The 20,473-nt window shown below is 49.6% G+C and overlaps 1 protein-coding gene across 3 annotated transcripts in view; it reads left to right on the forward strand.

Annotated features, from left to right (window-relative positions):
• The window catches only part of ANO10 (anoctamin 10), a 272,195-nt gene that overhangs the window by 241,049 nt on the left and 10,673 nt on the right, over positions 1 to 20,473 (forward strand). Inside the window, exons 13-14 of one of the 3 annotated variants that reach the window (XM_030812012.1) lie at positions 15,082 to 16,197; positions 16,688 to 17,749. In XM_030812012.1, the coding sequence (XP_030667872.1) occupies positions 15,082 to 15,150 (69 nt within the window). In that variant the 3' untranslated portion in view covers positions 15,151 to 16,197; positions 16,688 to 17,749. Of the gene's footprint in view, positions 1 to 15,081; positions 17,750 to 20,473 lie in introns of those variants that run through there. The other 2 variants (XM_003256932.4, XM_030812013.1) reach the window with 2 other exon arrangements.

Raw genomic sequence — 20,473 nt, forward strand, 5'->3', positions numbered from 1 at the left:
GTTGGTGACAAGAGGCCATCAGAACACATCTGGGGCACACACAGCAATGAACCACCAAGGGGCTGCTTCCATTCTCTTTCCTCCAGGTCATACCTTTTAATGGGGTGTAGTTGGTAATAAGTTAGATAATATTTAAAGCACATGCCTGTTTTTTACTTATTAAAAATATTGAATGTGACAAAGTTGTAAAAACCAAAAATAAACAAACAAAAAATATTATACAGCATTAAATACATCCCTCAGGAGCTTCTGTTCTAGGAAGACACCCTTCTCCCCCAAGCTCCTGTGGCTTGCCATGGACAAGAGGGAAACAAACTGTCCTGTTACTCTCTCTGGCTCTGGAGTCCAGGGAGTCCTGCCTGAGGATTCTGAGGAAGTTGTGACTTCAAGGATTCACCTACCTCTTTTAGCTAGGAGAGTAGGAGACCTGGTCTAAATCATTTTTGCTCAAAGGAAGTGCCTCTGCATCTGAGTTTCAGCTGCTCGAGCATTTGTGATTTTGCCAACTGTCTCACTATGGTTTCCACATTTTCTTGTTCTTGTTCCCTTTGGAAGCCTTTCTTTAAAAAAAAAAAAAATCATCAAGGACTTCTGGATATTTTTAAAAAATTGATTCTTTTTTTGTGAGACAGAGTTTCACTCTTGTCACCCAAGCTGGAGTGCAATGGTGCATTCTCGGCTCACTGCCACCTCCACCTCTCGGGTTCAAGCGATTCTCCTGCGCTAGCCTCCCGAGTAGCTGGGATTACAGGTGCCCGCCACCACACCCGGCTATTTTTTTTGTATTTTTAGTAGAGACAGGGTTTCACCATGTTGGCCAGGCTGGTCTCAAACTCCTGACCTCAGGTGATCCACCTGCCTTGGCCTCCCAAAGTGCTGGGATTACCAGCATGAGCCACTGCGCCCACCCAAAAAAATGATTCTTAAAGTTTTTTTTTTTTTTTTTTTTGAGACAGAGTTTCACTCAGTCACCCAGGCTGGAGTGTAGTGGCTCAATCTCGGCTCACTGCACCCTCCGCCTCCCGGGTTCATGTAATTCTCCTGCCTCAGCCTCCCGAGTAGCTGGGATTACAGGTGCCTGCCACCACGCCTGGCTAATTTTTGTATTTTTAGTAGAGACGGGGTTTCACTATGTTGGCTAGGCTGGTCTTGAACTCCTGACTTCAAGTCATGTGCCCACCTTGGCCTCCCAAAGTGCTGGGATTACAGGCGTGAGCCACCGCGCCCGGCCGATTCTTAAAGTTTTAAGCACTCTTTAATATCTTGCTAAAATGTGTGCATGCAGATCAAGATAGGGTTAACCTGGTGTATCTGGAGCCAGGCTGCCATGGTTTCAGAGATTTAACAGAAGCAGAAAATCTGAGCCAGGTGTGACAAGACAAAATTGGATCCACACCAATAATTCAGAGATACTTGCAAGATCTCATGGATTAGAAGTGTGATCCAGTTGAATCTGAATCTCAAAGCACAGGTGACCCTAGTGGATAGTTGGGTGATATTATTATAGTATAAAAATGAAACGTTGGGGGGTGGAGCCAAGATGGCCGAATAGGAAGAGCTCCGGTCTCCAGCTCCCAGCCCCAGCGACACAGAAGACGGGTGATTTCTGCATTTCTGCTTGAGGTACTGGTTTCATCTCACTAGGGAGTGCCTAACAGTGGGTGCAGGACAGTCGGTGAAGCGCACTGTGCGCGAGCCGAAGCAGGGCGAGGCATTGACTCACTCGGGAAGCGCAAGGGGTCAGGGAGTTCCCTTTCCTAGTCAAAGAAAGGGGAACCAGACGGCACCTGGAATATCGGGTCAGTCCCATCCTAATACTGCGCTTTTCCAACGGGCCTGGAAAACGGCACACTAGGAGATTGTGTCCCGCACCTGGCTCGGAGGGTCCTATGCCCACGGAGTCTCGCTAATTGCTAGCACAGCAGTCTGAGATCAAGCTGCGAGGCGGCAGCAAGGCTGGGGGAGGGGCGCCCGCCATTGCCCAGGCTTGCTTAGGTAAACAAAGCAGCCAGGAAGCTCGAACTGGGTGGAGCCCACCACAGCTCAAGGAGGCCTGCCTGCCTCTGTAGGCTCCACCTCTGGGGGCAGGGCACAGACAAACAAAAACTCTGCAAGAACTTCCACAGACTTAAATGTCCCTGTCTGACTGACAGCTTTGAAGAGAGTAGTGGTTCTCCCAGCACGCAGCTGGAGATCTGAGAACGGTCAGACTACCTCCTAAAGTGGGTCCCTCACCCCTGAGCAGCCTAACTGGGAGGCACCCCCCCAGGTAGGGACAGACTGACACCTCATTCAACCCGGTACTTCTCTGAGACAAAACTTTCAGAGGAACTATCAGACAGCTGAATTTGTGGTCTCACGAAAATCTGCTGTTCTGCAGCCACCGCTGCTGACACCCAGCCAAACAGGGTCTGGAGTGCACCTCTAGTAAACTCCAACAGACCTGCAGCTAAGGGTCCTGTCTGGTAGAAGGAAAACTAACACAGAAAGGACATCCACACCAAAAACCCATCTGTACATCACCATCATCAAAGACAAAAAGTAGATAAAACCACAAAGATGGGGAAAAAACAGACCAAAAAAACTGGAAACTCTAAAAAACAGAGCACCTCTCCTCCTCCAAAGGAACGCAGTTCCTCACCAGCAACGGAACAAAGCTGGATGGAGGATGACTTTGATGAGTTGAGAGAAGAAGGCTTCAGACGATCAAACTACTCTGAGCTACGAGAGGAAATTCAAAACAACAGCAAAGAAGTTAAAAACTTTGAAAAAAAATTAGAAGAATGGATAACTAGAATAACCAATGGAGAGAAGGGCTTCAAGGAGCCGATGGAGCTGAAAGCCAAGTTTCGAGAACTACGCGAAGATTGCAGAAGCCTCAGTAGCAGATGCGATCAACTGGAAGAAAGGGTATCGCTGATGGAAGATGAAATGAATGAAATGAAGAGAGAAGGGAAGTTTAGAGAAAAAAGGATAAAAAGAAATGAACAAAGCCTCCAAGAAATTTGGGACTATGTGAAAAGACCAAACCTACGTCTGATTGGTGTACCTGAAAATGATGGGGAGAATGGAACCAAGTTGGAAAACACTCTGCAAGATATTATCCAGGAGAACTTCCCCAATCTAGCAAGGCAGGCCAGCATTCAGATTCAGGAAATACAGAGAACGCCACAAAGATACTCCTCGAGAAGGGCAACTCCAAGACACATTATTGTCAGATTCACCAAAGTTGAAATGAAAGAAAAAATGTTAAGGGCAGCCAGAGAGAAAGGTCGGGTTACCCACAAAGGGAAGCCCATCAGACTAACAGCTGATCTCTCAGCAGAAACTCTACAAGCCAGAAGAGAGTGGGGGCCGATATTCAACATTCTTAAAGAAAAGAATTTTCAACCCAGAATCTCCTATCCCGCCAAACTAAGCTTCATAAGTGAAGGAGAAATAAAACATTTTACAGACAAGCAAACGCTGAGTGATTTTGTCACCACCAGGCCTGCCCTAAAAGAGCTCCTGAAGGAAGCACTAAACATGGAAAGGAACAACCGGTACCAGCCACTGCAAAAACATGCCAAATTGTAAAGACCATCGAGACTAGGAAGAAACTATAGCAACTAACGAGCAAAATAACCAACTAACATCATAATGACAGGATCAGATTCACACATAACAATATTAACGTTAAATGTAAATGGGCTAAATGCTCCAATCAAAAGACACAGACTGGCAAACTGGATAAGGAGTCAGGACCCATCAGTGTGCTGTATTCAGGAAACCCATCTCACGTGCAGAGACACACATAGACTCAAAATAAAGGGATGGAGGAAGATCTATCAAGCAACTGGAAAACAAAAAAAGGCAGGGGTTGCAATCCTAGTCTCTGATAAAATAGACTTTAAACCAACAAAGATCAAAAGAGACAAAGAAGGCCATTACATAATGGTAAAGGGATCAATTCATCAAGAAGAGCTAACTATCCTAAATATATATGCACCCAACACAGGAGCACCCAGATTCATAAAGCAAGTCCTGAGTGACCTACTAAGGGACTTAAACTCCTACACAATAATAATGGGAGATTTTAACACCCCACTGTCAGCATTAGACAGATCAACGAGACAGAAAGTTAACAAGGATATCCAGGAATTGAACTCAGCTCTACATAAAGTGGACCTAATAGACATCTACAGAACTCTCCACCCCAAGTCAACAGAATATACATTTTTTTCAGCACCACACCACACCTATTCCAAAATTGACCACATAGTTGGAAGTAAAGCTCTCCTCAGCAAATGTAAAAGAACAGAAATTATAACAAACTGTCTCTCAGACCACAGTGCAATCAAACTAGAACTCAGGATTAAGAAACTCACTCAAAACCGCTCTACTACATGGAAACTGAACAACCTGCTCCTGAATGACTATTGGGTACATAATGAAATGAAGGCAGAAATAAAGATGTTCTTTGAAACCAACGAGAACAAAGACACAACATACCAGAATCTCTGGGACACATTCAAAGCAGTGTGTAGAGGGAAATTTATAGCACTAAATGCCCACAAGAGAAAGCAGGAAAGATCCAAAATTGACTCCCTAACATCACAATTAAAAGAACTAGAAAAGCAAGAGCAAACACATTCAAAAGCTAGCAGAAGGCTAGAAATAACTAAAATCAGAGCAGAACTGAAGGAAATAGAGACACAAAAAACCCTTCAAAAAATTAATGAATCCAGGAGCTGGTTTTTTGAAAAGATCAACAAAATTGATGGACCGCTAGCAAGACTAATAAAGAAGAAAAGAGAGAAGAATCAAATAGATGCAATAAAAAACGAAAAAGGGGATATCACCACCGATCCCACAGAAATACAATCTACCATCAGAGAATACTACAAACACCTCTATGCAAATAAACTAGAAAATCTAGAAGAAATGGATAAATTCCTCGACAAATACACCCTCCCAAGACTAAACCAGGAAGAAGTTGAATCTCTGAATAGACCAATAACAGGTTCTGAAATTGTGGCAATAATCAATAGCTTACCAACCAAAAAGAGTCCAGGACCTGATGGATTCACAGCCGAATTCTACCAGAGGTACAAGGAGGAACTGGTACCATTCCTTCTGAAACTATTCCAATCGATAGAAAAAGAGGGAATCCTCCCTAACACATTTTACGAAGCCAGCATCGTCCTGATACCAAAACCTGGCAGAGACATAACCAAAAAAGAGAACTTCAGACCAATATCCTTGATGAACATTGATGCAAAAATCCTCAATAAAATACTGGCAAACCGAATCCAGCAGCACATCAAAAAGCTTATCCACCATGATCAAGTGGGCTTCATCCCTGGGATGCAAGGCTGGTTCAACATATGCAAATCAATAAATGTAATCCAACATATAAACAGAACCAAAGACAAAAACCACATGATTATCTCAATAGATGCAGAAAAGGCCTTTGACAAAATTCAACAACCCTTCATGCTAAAAACTCTCAATAAATTAGGTATTGATGGGACGTATCTCAAAATAATAAGAGCTATCTACGACAAACCCACAGCCAATATCATACTGAATGGGCAAAAACTGGAAGCATTCCCTCTGAAAACTGGCACAAGACAGGGATGCCCTCTCTCACCGCTCCTGTTCAACATAGTGCTGGAAGTTCTGGCCAGAGCAATCAGGCAGGAGAAGGAAATAAAAGGTATTCAATTAGGAAAAGAGGAAGTCAAATTGTCCCTGTTTGCAGATGACATGATTGTATATCTAGAAAACCCCATTGTCTCAGCCCAAAATCTCCTTAAGCTGATTAGCAACTTCAGCGAAGTCTCAGGATACAAAATTAATGTACAAAAATCACAAGCATTCTTGTACACCAATCACAGACAAACAGAGAGCCAAATCATGAGTGAACTCCCATTCACAATTGCTTCAAAGAGAATAAAATACCTAGGAATCCAACTTACAAGGGATGTGAAGGACCTCTTCAAGGAGAACTACAAACCACTGCTCAATGAAATAAAAGAGGATACAAACAAATGGAAGAACATTCCATGCTCATGGGTTGGAAGAATCAATATCGTGAAAATGGCCATACTGCCCAAGGTAATTTATAGATTCAATGCCATCCCCATCAAGCTACCAATGACTTTCTTCACAGAATTGGAAAAAACTACTTTAAAGTTCATATGGAACCAAAAAAGAGCCCGCATCGCCAAGTCAATCCTAAGCCAAAAGAACAAAGCTGGAGGCATCATGCTACCTGACTTTAAACTATACTACAAGGCTACAGTAACCAAAACAGCATGGTACTGGTACCACAACAGAGACATAGATCAATGGAACAGAACAGAGCCCTCAGAAATGATGCCGCATAGCTACAATTATCTGATCTTTGACAAACCTGACAAAAACAAGAAATGGGGAAAGGATTCCCTATTTAATAAATGGTGCTGGGAAAACTGGCTAGCCATATGTAGAAAGCTGCAACTGGATCCCTTCCTTACACCTTATACAAAAATTAATTCAAGATGGATTAAAGACTTATATGTTAGACCTAAAACCATTAAAATCCTACAAGAAAACCTAGGCAATACCATTCAGGACATAGGCGTGGGCAAGGACTTCATGTCTAAAACACCAAAAGCAATGGCAACAAAAGCCAAAATCGACAAATGGGATCTCATTAAACTAAAGAGCTTCTGCACAGCAAAAGAAACTATCATCAGAATGAACAGGCAACCTACAGAATGGGAGAAAATTTTTGCAACCTACTCATCTGACAAAGGGCTAATATCCAGAATCTATAATGAACTCAAACAAATTTACAAGAAAAAAACAAACAACCCCATCAAAAAGTGGGCAGAGGACATGAACAGACACTTCTCAAAAGAAGACATGTATGCAGCCAGAAAACACATGAAGAAATGCTCATCATCACTGGCCATCAGAGAAATGCAAATCAAAACCACAGTGAGATACCATCTCACACCAGTTAGAATGGCCATCATTAAAAAATCAGGAAACAACAGGTGCTGGAGAGGATGTGGAGAAATAGGAACACTTTTACACTGTTGGTGGGACTGTAAACTAGTTCAACCATTGTGGAAGTCAGTGTGGCGATTCCTCAGGGATCTCGAACTAGAAATACCATTTGACCCAGCCATCCCATTACTGGGTATATACCCAAAGGACTATAAATCATGCTGCTATAAAGACACATGCACACGTATGTTTATTGCGGCACTATTCACAATAGCAAAGAGTTGGAACCAACCCAAATGTCCAACAACGATAGACTGGATTAAGAAAATGTGGCACATATACACCATGGAATACTATGCAGCCATAAAAAATGATGAGTTCGTGTCCTTTGTAGGGACATGGATGAAACTGGAAAACATCATTCTCAGTAAACTATCGCAAGGACAAAAAACCAAACACCGCATGTTCTCTCTCATAGGTGGGAATTGAACAATGAGAACTCATGGACACAGGAAGGGGAACATCACACTCCAGGGACTGTTGTGGGGTGGGGGGAGGGGGGAGGGACAGCATTAGGAGATACACCTAATGCTAAGTGACGAGTTAATGGGTGCAGGAAATCAACATGGCACATGGATACATATGTAACAAACCTGCACATTGTGCACATGTACCCTAAAACCCTAAAGTATAATAAAAAAAAAAATAAATAAAATAAAATAAAATAAAATTAATATTTAAACACACACACACACACACACACAAAAAAAAATGAAACGTCTAGTTCCAACATCAGGGCAGGGACAGGGCAGCCTGCAGGTTAGGAGCCAGCTCTGGAGCCAGACAGCCTGGGCTCAAACCTGCTATAACCTGGTGCAAGTTTCTCAACCTTTCTCTGCCTCTGTTTTTTCTTTAAAATGATAATGGTATGTCTCTCATAGGGTGGTTATGAGGAGTAAATCAAATGTGCATAGTGTTTAGAACAGTGCCTGGCATGCAATGTGATGTAAGTGTTGGTCACTATAAATTTAAATTACACACAGGTAATATAACAGACATTAAAAGTTATATCAACAAAGGAGGTGAAAAAGAGGTTTTGCTGTACAAGAGCAATTAGAAATGCAGGAGATGGGGAGGTAAGCAGCCAAGATTGTCATGAACCTGGCACAGGGAACCCTAGGAAGCATAGGACTGATGCCCAGACCCACGGACTTGAGCCCCACAGCCTGGAGGAACCATCTAGATGGGTGTGTCCACTCCATGCTGAAGCCTGGGGGTTCTGCAGAAGGGTCTCTTGGTTTAGTTACTAGGTGATTTCATGTATATTTGGGGTATCCATAACTTGTAGAAAATATCAGTGTCCACTGATAGAACATGAAAGTACAGAGGCGATGAGCAGCCCTGATGAGGGCTTGCTGCCCCTGACGACATTTCCCAGACCCAGGGAGGTGGGTCAGTTTTGCTTGGTCATTTTGTGTTAACATCCACCTCTTTCTGGCCGCCTGTGGAACCTCATGGCCTGTAGCGTTGGTAGGTATGTGAGGATTCCAACAGCCCAGATTTGGGAGGTGGCCGTAGTTAATCAGATATGACTAGCTCCCTGTTCCAGAAGTGTCGGAATGAGTGTGTGCCTGGGGATGGCTGGAAAGCCAGCCTGTGGCTTCTATGGGCTCCTCACTCTCCATGGGAAGTAATTCGCAGTCTCAAAATATCTCCTTTCAAAGTCCTTAACTTCTGTTTTGGGAAACCTTCTGTTTTATCAGCTGGGACCAAGCTGATAATTTGGCACCATCCTCCTCCCACACAGCTGTAACTGCAGACCACCTTCCCCTTCACCAGAGCCACATCTGAGCTTGCTAATCATGATTTCTGTCACACTCCCCCGCCACTCCACCGCGACCCTCACCCAGCTTGAGCTTGCTAGCCATGATTTCTGCCACCCACCCCTCACCCAGCTTCTGAGTCAAAACCTTAGGCTGGGACCCAAATCTGCATTGTTACCAGGGCAGGTAGCTGTTGGGAACCCTGACACCCGGTGCTTCTGACATAAAGCCCATGCTACTGGTGTGTTTTGTGTGATCCCATACATGGGACTGGCCAATTTGTGGGCCAGAGAGTGATGCTGACTTCAAGAACTTGAATATGTGTTTCATGAGAAAAGAGGCTTTTCTCTTTCATACACATGAAAAAAAGAGGCTTTACAAGTTCATCGGAATTACACTGAGGTTACTGGCTAAATTAGAATTTCTCTGGCTGCTACTGCAGGCTGCAAGCTGGCCCCTCTTCCACAGTATTCATGGAGCACCAACTCAGTGCCTGGCACTATCATAGGTCCTGGGGTCTAGTCATGGCCCTGCTCTCTGGAGACCACATACCAGGTAGGATAGAACATTTAAGACAGAAAAAAATCTGCAAACAATGAATAAACCAGATGGTAATGAGAAGAGTGCAGCAATTGAAATAGAGGGATGAGATGGTGACAGGGGAGGAGGAAATAGAGGGATGAGGAGACAGGCTGAGGACTGAGTGGCAGAAAGGAGTTGCCAGCAAAGCTCAGGCAGGGCAGGCAAGCCTGGGTGGAGGGAGCTGGTGGCTGGAACAGAACCACGGTTGGAGTGCGGGGCAGTAGGGGACAAGGATGAGAGACAAGAAGGGGTGAACTGCAGTCCCCAGTATTGTGGGGACCTTGGAGTGGCATACTACAGCCCCCCATTTAAAACCCTGCTTGGGCTGCCTTGAGACAAGAGTGGGATTGTCTAGGGTGCCGTCTCAGTGCAGGCAGGGGCACAACCTTGAGGAGGGAGGCAGGAGCAGCGGGTGTGTGACAGGTAGAGGGGCTGGGCCAGGGGAGCAGGCATCCGCAGAGATGGCCGAAGTTCCATGGTCTGAGATGCTGGCTGGTGGTGGCACTGCTTCCTGAGATGGGGATGACTGGGAGAAAGGCTGGCTGGGGTGGGAGGTGGGAGCTGGAGCACTGACTTGTGGTTGCCTGCAAGTCTTACATTTTTACGTTTTGTCAATTGTTAAAATGAAGCAACAATCAGAGGGAGAGGTGGGTGTAACTCCCTCCAGGACCGCCTGACGGGCTGCTGCAGGCGCCTTCCTGCCCCTCTACTCACTGCTATCGTGGCTGATTAGAGCCTTATGGCACCACCAAGCCCAGACAGGCTTGGACTTTTTAATCTTTATATTATGATATTTTCAGAGCACTGTTTGAGGCAAACTTTTCAATAGAGATAACAAATAAAAAGTCTTTGTGAAAATAGGTGCTTCAGAAGCCCCACTCTCCTTTTTCGTCTGAATTGTCAGGCTGTTGCTTGATTTTTGCCCTGACTCTAGCTGCATGTCCTCAATAAGCTGCCTAGCCTTGTGAGTCCCCAGGGCCATGTCAGTGACACCTGTAGAGAAGCCCTTGCTTGTGGTTGCAAGGTGTGAATAACGGGTGCGTGCACAGCTTGAGTGGAGGAGGCTCGAAGTTGATCCTCCCTTCTTCCCCGCCATTCCCCTTCTTAGGGAGACTTGGAGGGTGGCTTCGTTTCAGGCAGTGGCTCTCCACCTCAGCTGCATGTTAGAATCACTTGGGGAGCTTTGAAAAGTCCCTATGCCCAGGCCACACTTAGGTGCATTAAATCAGACTTTGGGTGGGGGAGTAGGAACGGGCGATCATGATGCTCCGTCTCAGGCCTGCACACCCAAGGCTGGGGTGGCTCAGGGGAGCCAGGTGCTGCTGCTGGGCTGAACTGGCCTGAGAACTCCGTTCCTAGACACCCTATGTGGCCAGCAGCCTGGCTCCATCCCAGAGGACATGAACGGTGAGGCCACTTGTGAACAGTAACTCATGACACATGGGATTTTCTATCCTTCAGCCAAGGGCTCCCCAGACAGATTCCTTCTGTAGGTCGTGGTTTTGGAGGGTGGGCAGGGATGAGAAGGAGTAATGGAGTAGTTGCTAGTAGATTTCAAATTGAGCAGGAGATGTAATCAAATGGTAGTGATTCCCTGAATGCTATGAATAGAAGGACCCTAAAGTTTATTGTGGGCTCAGCCAGAAGGAGCCTCTGCTACAAGGCTGGGGCGAGAAGGGGCCATTTGAGATCCGTGGCGTCCACCGTGGTTATCACGAGTCTATGGAGTCCACAGATTCTAGGTCTGTGGGAAGCGCTGCAATTCTCAGAAAGTATTTCTGTACTTCTCCACAGAGACAAGGGGATCCAGTCACACAGCCTTCCTCAGGTCAAGCTGTGCATTTGGCCAACATACTTAATGATTAGGTTCCTATTATAATCATTACTAATAATGATGCAAAAAATTAGTCAGTGCTTTTTAAAGAATAATTTGGAGCATGGGTGTTTTAATGAGTCACAAGTTAGGGGAAAATTCCATTCTGTCTCCATTTTGATACTTTTTTGGATAAGTCGTCAGCTCTATTATCTTGCTTATATTTTTATGAAGGTTTTAATTTAAGGATCCCCAAAGAAGCCAGGTTTTTTTTTAAGGGGATAGTGTTGTTCCCTCCCACCCCACCCACCCTCCAGCCAGGTTTGTTAAGGAGAAGAAGCCAAAGAACTGAGCTGCCAAAGGCAGCCTGGTGCCTAGGCACCGTCCCAGCCCACTCAGCCAGAGCCTGCAGTATGGCCTGGGAAAAATCTGTTTCACCCCTCGTGGCCCCAGCTCACTTATTTGTGAAAGGTGACAAACAACAAATCAGAGACTTGCAAGCCTGGGGTGGCCAGTGGAAAAACTCGAAGGCTCGTTAAAAATTCAGAGAGTCTGGGGTCCACTGCAGGGCCTACATTTAACCAGGTCTCAGGATTCTTAAGTGGCCATGAGACTGACTGTTCTTCAAGGTTCCTTCCTAATCATAAATTCTGTGATCCTGACATCACTTCTGTCAGTGCTCACCACTTCCCCATTGGGGAGGGTGTGGGAAGTGCTCTTGGGCCAGGACTGTGGTTAGGGCTCAGCCTCCTCTTCACCAGGAGGACAGCCCTCCTGGAAAACAAATGGGATATTCCTGTTGTATGTCGCATGACCCCCATACTGAGGGTTGCAGACTCATGAGTGGTAGATAGCAATTGGTTTACCTAACAGAAGCCATCTTAGGGCCAGCCAGCTGGTAATGAGTATCTGTGGCTCTGACTCCATTTGCAGCCAAGGGAGGCAGAGGCCTGCCCCATTTACACAGAAAAGGTGTGGATGTCAGCCACTGATTTCATGACAACTTAACTTGTCTCAGGAAAGTGGGCTGTTGCAGCTCATTTCCCACAAATTGCTTGGGTTTTTCTTTGGACTTTAGCTGCAGGTTTTAATTTCTGGTTCTGCCATTGGCTTAGGGTCTCCCAGCTGGGAATTGTGGGCACAGGCAACCCAGGGAGTCAAGCTGAGCCCCCCTCCATACCATGGCCCTGGGAGGGAGAGTGCCCTTGGAAGGAAACCACCTGGTCTGCCGCTGGCCTGTGGAGGCCCTGGGAGCACAGCCTTCCTGTCCCCTGCTGTTCCCCTGGCTGCCAAGCTGGCCTTGAGACATCCCATGGCCCTGGCCCAACTTGGGGATCACAGAACTCCATTGAGGCTTGGTCATTCATGGCTTTAAAAGAAGCCTTGCTCCAGGACAGGTGAAGGAAAGAGCAGAAATGTGCAAATGGCTCCTGCCTGGCCTGAGGCAAGGGGGTACTGTAGGGTCCCTGGCCATTCTTTGTACCTTTGCACCAGCAGTGCAGTTCAGTGCAGATGACCTTGTGACCTCGTGGACATCCTTAGGCTCTTAGGTGCTGCCCTGAGCAAGGCAGGCACTACAGATGAGAGGAATCCAGCCAAGTGGGTTCCGAGTTCCTTCCCTGAACTTGGGTGAAGCCCCCAACCCTGGGCCTGAGAGAAGGGGCTGTGGCCCTGAAGAAGCCCCTCATGGGCACATCAGTTATAAGGACAAGTGGGGGGCACCCCAGAAGCAGCCCCAGAAAGTGAGACAAAAGTCACATTGGGTTTGTTCATTTGGAGGAGAAGGCCCATCCACCCTGGCTACTGTGGAGCAGGGGGCCCCTCCCAGAGAGCTGCTGGATGCTTCTGTGCCTGACCTCACGGGGCTTCCAGCCACCATGCCTTGAAAGGAGCCTCAAATGCTCCCATTTTGATTTTCTTCCCCATGTGGAATGCCAGGGAAATGTGGCTACAAGATTCTGTGACAAGCTGGGGAATGTTCTGTCTTCATTATTGTTTTAGTTTAGTTAAATTTACCGCACACAGTGGCTCATGCTTGTAGTCCCAGCTACTTGGGAAATTGAGGCAGGAGGATCCCTTGAGCCCAGGAGTTCCAGGCTGCAGTGTGATCACACCTCTGCACTCCAGCCTGGGCAACAAAGTGAGACCCTGGCTCTTGGAAAAAAAAAAAAGACGTTTTGAAAGTCTTATAAGTATTAAATGATAACAGCTAGAAGAGTCTACAGTGAACCTGGGCTGAAATATTACAGTTTTTATTTATGGTGATATTTTATATCTGTAGTTAACAGCATGGGCTTGTGGGAAGACCTGAAATGTTAGTAATGGAAGGGGTAGCAGATGCAAAAAACTCTGGGGAGACTTTTACAGTGCCTAGCCGTTCAGCCTTTCTAGGTTTGTGAACTGTTAAACCATCTCTATCCCCCTGGCAGGCTGAAGGTTATAGAAATCTTGCAGCAATGGGTCATTTGGACGGGGCATGTCCCTGGGCCAGTGTTAACTCCTGTGTCTACTCCCTACTCCAGGCCTGCTGAAATGCTCTGGCCCCTGCAGCAAGAACCCTCTCACCCCCACCACTGGTAAACTGGTCACCTTGACTCTCCGTAGCCCCCTTTCTCATCAAAAGCCATCTCCTAAGCCCTGCTTAGACATGGATAAGAAAGGGCCAGCCAGTCCCCTCCCCAAGCCAAATGCAGAGGGCTCAGCTTCCAGAAGCCATCATGAGCCACCCTGTGGGAGACAGGCCAGGCTCAGAAAACATGAGAATGGTCAGGAGTTGAGAGCGCCTTCCTGAGGTACTACAGATCTAAAGGATCCTTAGGAGGGTAAATTAAAGCAGCAGACAGGGGCTTTTGATTGACAGTCTATGAAAGGGGCTTCTCCCACTGAAAGCCACAGGGAGCATGGTATTGCTTCCAGCCCTGTGTGGCACTTGGGGTTCTCAAGATGAGTAGCCAGGTACTGGGGGTACCAGCCATGTTTGCGCTCAGAGTTTTGTTTTTCCATAAGTGAATCACTGTTATTGAAAATCTGTTTGAAGCCAACTTCCACAGTATTATAGTTATTCATTTATTCAACGAATAGGGCAGAGCTGTAGTGGTGTTTTCTAGCCACAAAACCGAAGTGACTGGGAGCTTCAGGGCTGGGGTAGGGGAAGGTAGGGGCAGCAGAACTGTCCCCTACACTGCTGCCTGACTTGTGGGCACAGGCTGTCCCTTCTGACACCTCCCTGGAAGTCTCCCATCCTGCCCTTGAGGAGGGCGCCTCTATCTTGACGTCACCCTTACAGAGACTTCATGGGTTGTTCCCAGTGAGGATGGGGGCGGAGGGGTGAGGGTAAGTCCTGTGGCTGTACTAGGGACAAAAGGCTGGTGAGAAACATCTGATGATTTGGGATATCTGTTCTATGCCAGGGACTTCATGAACAACAATACTTACAGCCACCCTGCAAAATATGCACTATTGCTCTCACTGCAGATTTGGAAACTCTGGCTCAGCGAGATCAAACTGCCAGGGTCGCTCAGTGCACAGGGGCAAAGCAAGCACTTGGTCCCAAGCCTGTGCCCCGTCCTCTCTCAGGCCCTGTCCGCCTATTCCCCTCATCCTGGCCATCTAGGGAGGAGGAGACGCTAGCTGCTTCTCATTTCAGTGTCCTTAAAATCCCTGCTGGTCTGGGCTCACGCAGTGCAACATTGCATTTCCACCACACCAACTGTCTCCCGTCTTCTCAGAGTCAGACCCAGGGACTTGCAGGAAGCTGCGGCCAGCATCAGAGAGTCACCACTTCCCTGGGGTCAAAGCCGCTGGCCAGGCTTCCACAGAGAGCAGAGGCCTCAGCCACTACTTAGGCTTCTGTGGCTCACCTGGTGTCCTATTTTCTCTTAACAGCAAATGAAGCTCGTGACCGAGAACCTGAAGGAGGAACCAAAGGAAAGCGGGAAGGAGAAGGCAACCTGAGTGCCCAGCTGCCCTGTTGGCAGAGGCCTGTGTCTGTGCCACACCTGCCACAGTGGCGGGGGGCGGGGGGAGGTACCCGGGGCAGCATCGTGGCTCCTGAACCCAGACCCAATGCTTAGCCAAATGAAGTGGCTCCCATGTGGCAAGCACCCTTCTTAGTTTCGCAGTGGCTTGGCTCAGGATCCTTGGCAGTTCCTGGCAGTTCCCCCAGCCCCGCCCTGTCTGCTCCTTCCCAGTTCCTTCCCGGGCCCCACACACTGCTCCAGCTGCCAACTTTGCTGCAGAGCCACTGCCGCCCTTGAGCCTCTCACCATGAGTGAGCCACCAGCTCTCCACATTCCCCTCACAGCAGTGTCACTCCCGACCCCATCATGGCCCAGGGACCCGTGGACAGGTTGGAGATGGGGTGTGTGCCCACTGTGCTCATCACAGGAGCCTCAGTTGAGAGTGAGCAGGGTACAGTAAGGCAGCGCTTCCTACACTGGACCTCTTTCCTGGTTCTCTTTTGCAATATGTTAGCAGACCCTTTATCAACATAAACAATAGTAACTGAGCTATTAAAGGCAACCTCTCTGACTCCTTCTGCCCACATGAGGACTGCAATGGGCTTCCCTTTTCTGAAGCACTTGGTGAGGTCACTGAAGGTGGAGTGATGAGATCGGGAGCCCAGGGTGAGGGGCTTGGCTGGAGGCCAGGCACCAAAGCTTGTAGCTGAAGGCTGGGCCATTTTTGAGAACTTCTGCTGCTGGTGGTGCCCACCTACAGGGACACTAGGGCTGCTTTCACATGCAGGGTGTACCCATGGTGCCAAGCCAAGGGCCAGCAGCCACTCCTGGTGCCCTTCTTGCCCAGTGGTGCTGCCCACCTCCCTAGCTGTGTCCATGGACTGCCCTTCATTCACAGGCACAAGAATGCCATGTAGGCCAGTGCTGCCCACGTAGACAGCCCTTCCCACCAGCGCTGGCCGTCCTGCTGTAGCCAAGATGCTACAGACCCGTGGGCACCTCTACTCGGACAGCAGCAGATGCCCTGGCCCACCTGGAGAAGGTGAGAAGGTGAAGAACGGGGAGGGCCGTCGTGCTTCCTGGTTGGCAGAGGCCTGTTTCCCTCACCTCAGGAGTGGGGCATCTTGATCCCTCCCCCACCTCAGAGATGGGGCAGCCTCCTCAAGCCAATTCAAGCACCACTTGTCTTTGGAGGTCCCAACTCTCCCTGTCTGCCCCTTCATGGGTGTTTGTGTTGGTCCTGTGAGCCCATTCTGTTTTACAGAGTGGACACGTGTCAGTGAGCTTTGTCCCTGCCCTTACATGGGATGAGCCACTCCAGGGCCTTGTTCAGTGGTTGTTCAGTGTTTGACGGACAGTTTCTAGAACAGGCTCATGTTTTGAAATGTCAGTGAATGGCAGCCACCAATATAGGCCTGAGTCTTTATTCCAGGATCTTTACTCCATTTCAGCCTGGGTGCCTGTTTGCTGGGAAAGGAGAGGGTTGAAATGGCGCTCTTGGCACCAGCTCTTAGTGTCCCCCCATTCCCCAGAGCCCGGCTTTGGGAGTCAGTCGCATGAATGCAGTTGGTTGTGAACCAGTGGGTCCTGGATTCCCGGAACGTGAAGCCACCAAATCACTTGCCGCCTGCAGTGCCGCGGAGCCAGGTAGCCTCCTCCCAGCCCTGTGACTGTGCCCTTCCCAGAAGCCGCCCATCTGCCCTTCCTCAGCATCTGATTGGGCACAACTACACCACTTAACTAAGCCTTAGCCAGTCACTGCACAGGAGAGAACGGGACCCTCCAATGGGGCCAGACCTCAGGCACAAGGCCACGGGGGAGGGTGGATGTGGAACCAATTGGGTTGTGTCGAGGGATATTGGCAGGATTGGGAGGTTGCGGCAGTTTGCTAGGCTCTAGCCCGCTGGAGCTGTGGCGAGTTCCTCTCTGTATCCCCCGGCCTGTCATGGATGCCATCTAGCATGCCGCAGGTGCTCAGGACTCAGTGGCATAGTTGGAAGAGTAGGGGTAGAGGAACAGCGTGTCTGCTGCTCCACATTCTACAGCTCCCTTGTATCTAAGTTGGACTGAGGAAGACATCTAGGCCGATGCCGTCCAACCCACACCCTGGCCTCACACAGCCATTCCCTGCGGTCACGGTCCCCACCTGGAACCCTGGCGGGCCCCCTTCCCTGCACCTCACTTCATCCCCCAGCCCTTCCGGCCACTGGCTCGCCCACTGTTCTCTTGTTGCTGGCCTCACCTCAGCCTCAGATCCAACCCCACCACGCCCCCCACGAGCCTCTTGCAGCCCACCCTCCCTGGTAGTGCTGCCTTAGGGCCCCTGGTGACCCTGCCCAAGAGAACCTCCCCACTTTGACCACCCAGTTACCCCGACACTCCTGAGGACTCCAGAGGGTGAACTCCCCCCGCCGATGGTTCCAGCCCGCCTTCCTCCATGGTTTCCAAGAGCTAGGAGGCACCTGCTCGCGTGAGCAGACGTGGATACCAGAGGTACCAGCCCCGCGCCTGGCCAAGAAAAGTGCTCAGAGGCAGAGCAGCCAAGAGTCAGGAGGCTGAGACTGCAGCGGACCCTGAGGGACGGACAGGGGCAGGTAGGAAGGGCTTCGGAACCCCGATCCAAACTCCTCATGGCTTAGAGGAGGGAGGCCCGCGCCAGGGAACCATAGGAGACTGAACCCAGGTATTTGGACCCCAGGCCCAGAGCTCTCCCGGCACGGGACAGCTTCCAAGGAGAACAGCTGGAGAGCAGCTGTGGGGCAGGGCGTGAGAAAAGAACCTCAGCCACCCAGGGGGGGCCCCAGTGAGTTAAGCGCAGGCCCCGTTCTCACGCGCAAGCCCGTTCCGCCTGCGGCCTCAGAGAACGGTTCCCAGGGAGCCCCCTGCCCCTGCAAGTTGCCCAGACTGGCTCTACGCGCCCTGCGGCTCCTGCGGTATCTGCGCAGACGGCCCTGCCCGAGCGCTCCTGCCTCGCCTCAAAAGTGGCCAGGGAGGTCGTGACTGTCGCATGCATCCCTAACCTGCCTCCCTCAAGCCATGAGATACAGGCTGTCTCCAAGTCCCACAGATTGTCACTGGAACTTGACCCCAGTGGGGGTTTGGCCGCAGGCCCAATTCACTTCACAGCCCAACTCTTCTCTTTCATACAACCAGCCCAGACCGTGTTGAGCCCTGTGCTGGTGACATTTCCTAGGTGCCCTCCTCATGGGGGAGGGCCGTCCCACTCCACACAGGTGGCTCCTCTCACTCTCCAGGGCACTAAAGCCCCACACAGAGGCCAACAGAAACCCCAGAGCATCCCAGGGCTGCAGCCTCGGGGCAGGGGGATCAGGCGGTGGACCCTTCCCCCTCATGGTGGCCACACTGCCATACTCCCCATCAGCAGCTCAAAAGCTCAGATTTGAGAACAGATCTTTATTTTCGCAGCTTCACTAGCAAATAAGAAGTGAACGCTCATGGCCAACCGGTCCTGCAGCAAAGCTGGACGGCCAAGAGCCCTCTGGGTCACAGTTGCCTCACGTTGTCCCCATTTAATAGAGGAAGCCTGAGGCTTGCAGGGTTCAAGTGATTACAGCCCATGTCCACCCATATCTGTCCTTTGCCATCTGTGCCAAGCCCTGCTTCCACACAGCCTCTGCCCGGCACCTGAGTTCCCAGCCTCAAACCCTGTGGCTCCTGCCCTTCTTCCAGCACGAAAGTAGCAACAGGAAGGAGGAAGGCCGAAGGCCACACACTGAGGACCGAAGGGTCCAGACTGGTCCTTACTAAGTTTTAAGAACCCCATGACCCTGCAAGGATAGTGCCTGGCCAGTGCCTTGATAAACAGCCAGACAGGGTGGGTCTTGGTGAACTTCTTGCCAGTAGCTGAGTCTACAGGGTTGCCAGGCTCCAGGCCTCCCTGCATGCCCTCTACACCCCATCCAAGGGACCTGACAGAACCTGGAGCCTCCAGCACCTCTAGAAGCCCAACAGGACACAGCCAGGGCAGCTGTGTCCTCAGGCTTGGGAACACCCTTCTGTCCCAACCACAAGAGGGGCCACAGCCACTTGAGGGGAAGGAAGATGCTTTTCCTGGTCCTGGAAAGGGAACCAGTCAGGTAGGCACCGTGGAAGGGTGTGGGGAGCCGCTTCCCAACTCTCCAGGAGTCAAAGTTAGGAGGTCTTGTTCGCTACCCCAGGGCCCCAGTCAAGGCCTTCACCAGGGTGGGCAGGGAGCCTGAAATCAAGGCCTTGTGGCTGGAGCCAGGCTCAGCAACAGGGCCTCACGTTCCTCTGAGTGTGGCCACAGACCCCGGGAGAGCATCGCCTAGACCTTGTTACATGCAGATGCCCAGTGCCACCACCCAGGCCTTGGAAGCCACATGGTGATGGTTTGGCCCAGGAATCTGTATCTTTAACAATGCCTGCATTGCATGCTGTTGCACGCTGAAATCCGAGAACCACAGCAGGGTAAAAAGCCTTGCTGGTTTCTGCCCAGCTGATGCTAAAGGCCCCTGCAGAGCCAGCCTCTTTCCCTGCCAACTTGCCACCATGGGGGCAGGTCTGGGGTGCTTCTCTGGGGCTGCCAGGGATCTAGAGCCACAAGCATCCTGGGCCTGAACAGGATCCAGGGCAGAAAGGAGCAACAAGTTATGGGACCGAAGAGACCAGTTTCCTCCCCACCTGGCGTTAGATGACTGCCATCTCCCACCATCCTCTGTAAGCCTTGGAGATTCTTGGGCAATTCAGAGTTGGCAGCAGTCTCCACTCAGGAGGGAGGAGACCCTTGGCTTCCTGCTGATTGGTATGTGGGGGCCTCACATGATAGAAAAGAGAGGTCTGATGAAGTTTGTCCCCTAAGTTTGTGGCACAGATCACGCTGATTGCATTTGGCTCAAGAAAGGTGGCCTCCTCACTAGATCTTATAGTGCTGGTGAATTTCTTCAGTGAAAGGGGAAAACAGTGGCACAGAGCACATGGATTATGAGGCTCCTTCCCTTGTATTATTCCCACCCACCCATTATTACCTCCTGAGAGTCCCACCCATTATTTCACCTGAGAGTCCCACGGCCCAGGGGGCAGATAGATGCAGTCACTGCAAGAAGCGGAGGCAGAGCTTCAATAAATCCAGGCCAGCTGACCCTCTGTGGGAGAAAGGAAAACGCACCCCCAAGTCTCCCAAGGCCCAGGCCTGGGCAACCAGCTGAGGTGTGATGAGCTTCTGGCCAAATCGTCAAATTAATGTGTGCTCAATACAAGGAAAATCATTGTATATTTCTGAAAAATTAACCAGAAGGGCAACAGTAGGGTAGACGTGGATACGTGGATATGTACCTCCC

This window comes from Nomascus leucogenys, chromosome 4 (assembly GCF_006542625.1).
Source record: "Nomascus leucogenys isolate Asia chromosome 4, Asia_NLE_v1, whole genome shotgun sequence".
Lineage (NCBI taxonomy): Eukaryota > Metazoa > Chordata > Mammalia > Primates > Hylobatidae > Nomascus > Nomascus leucogenys.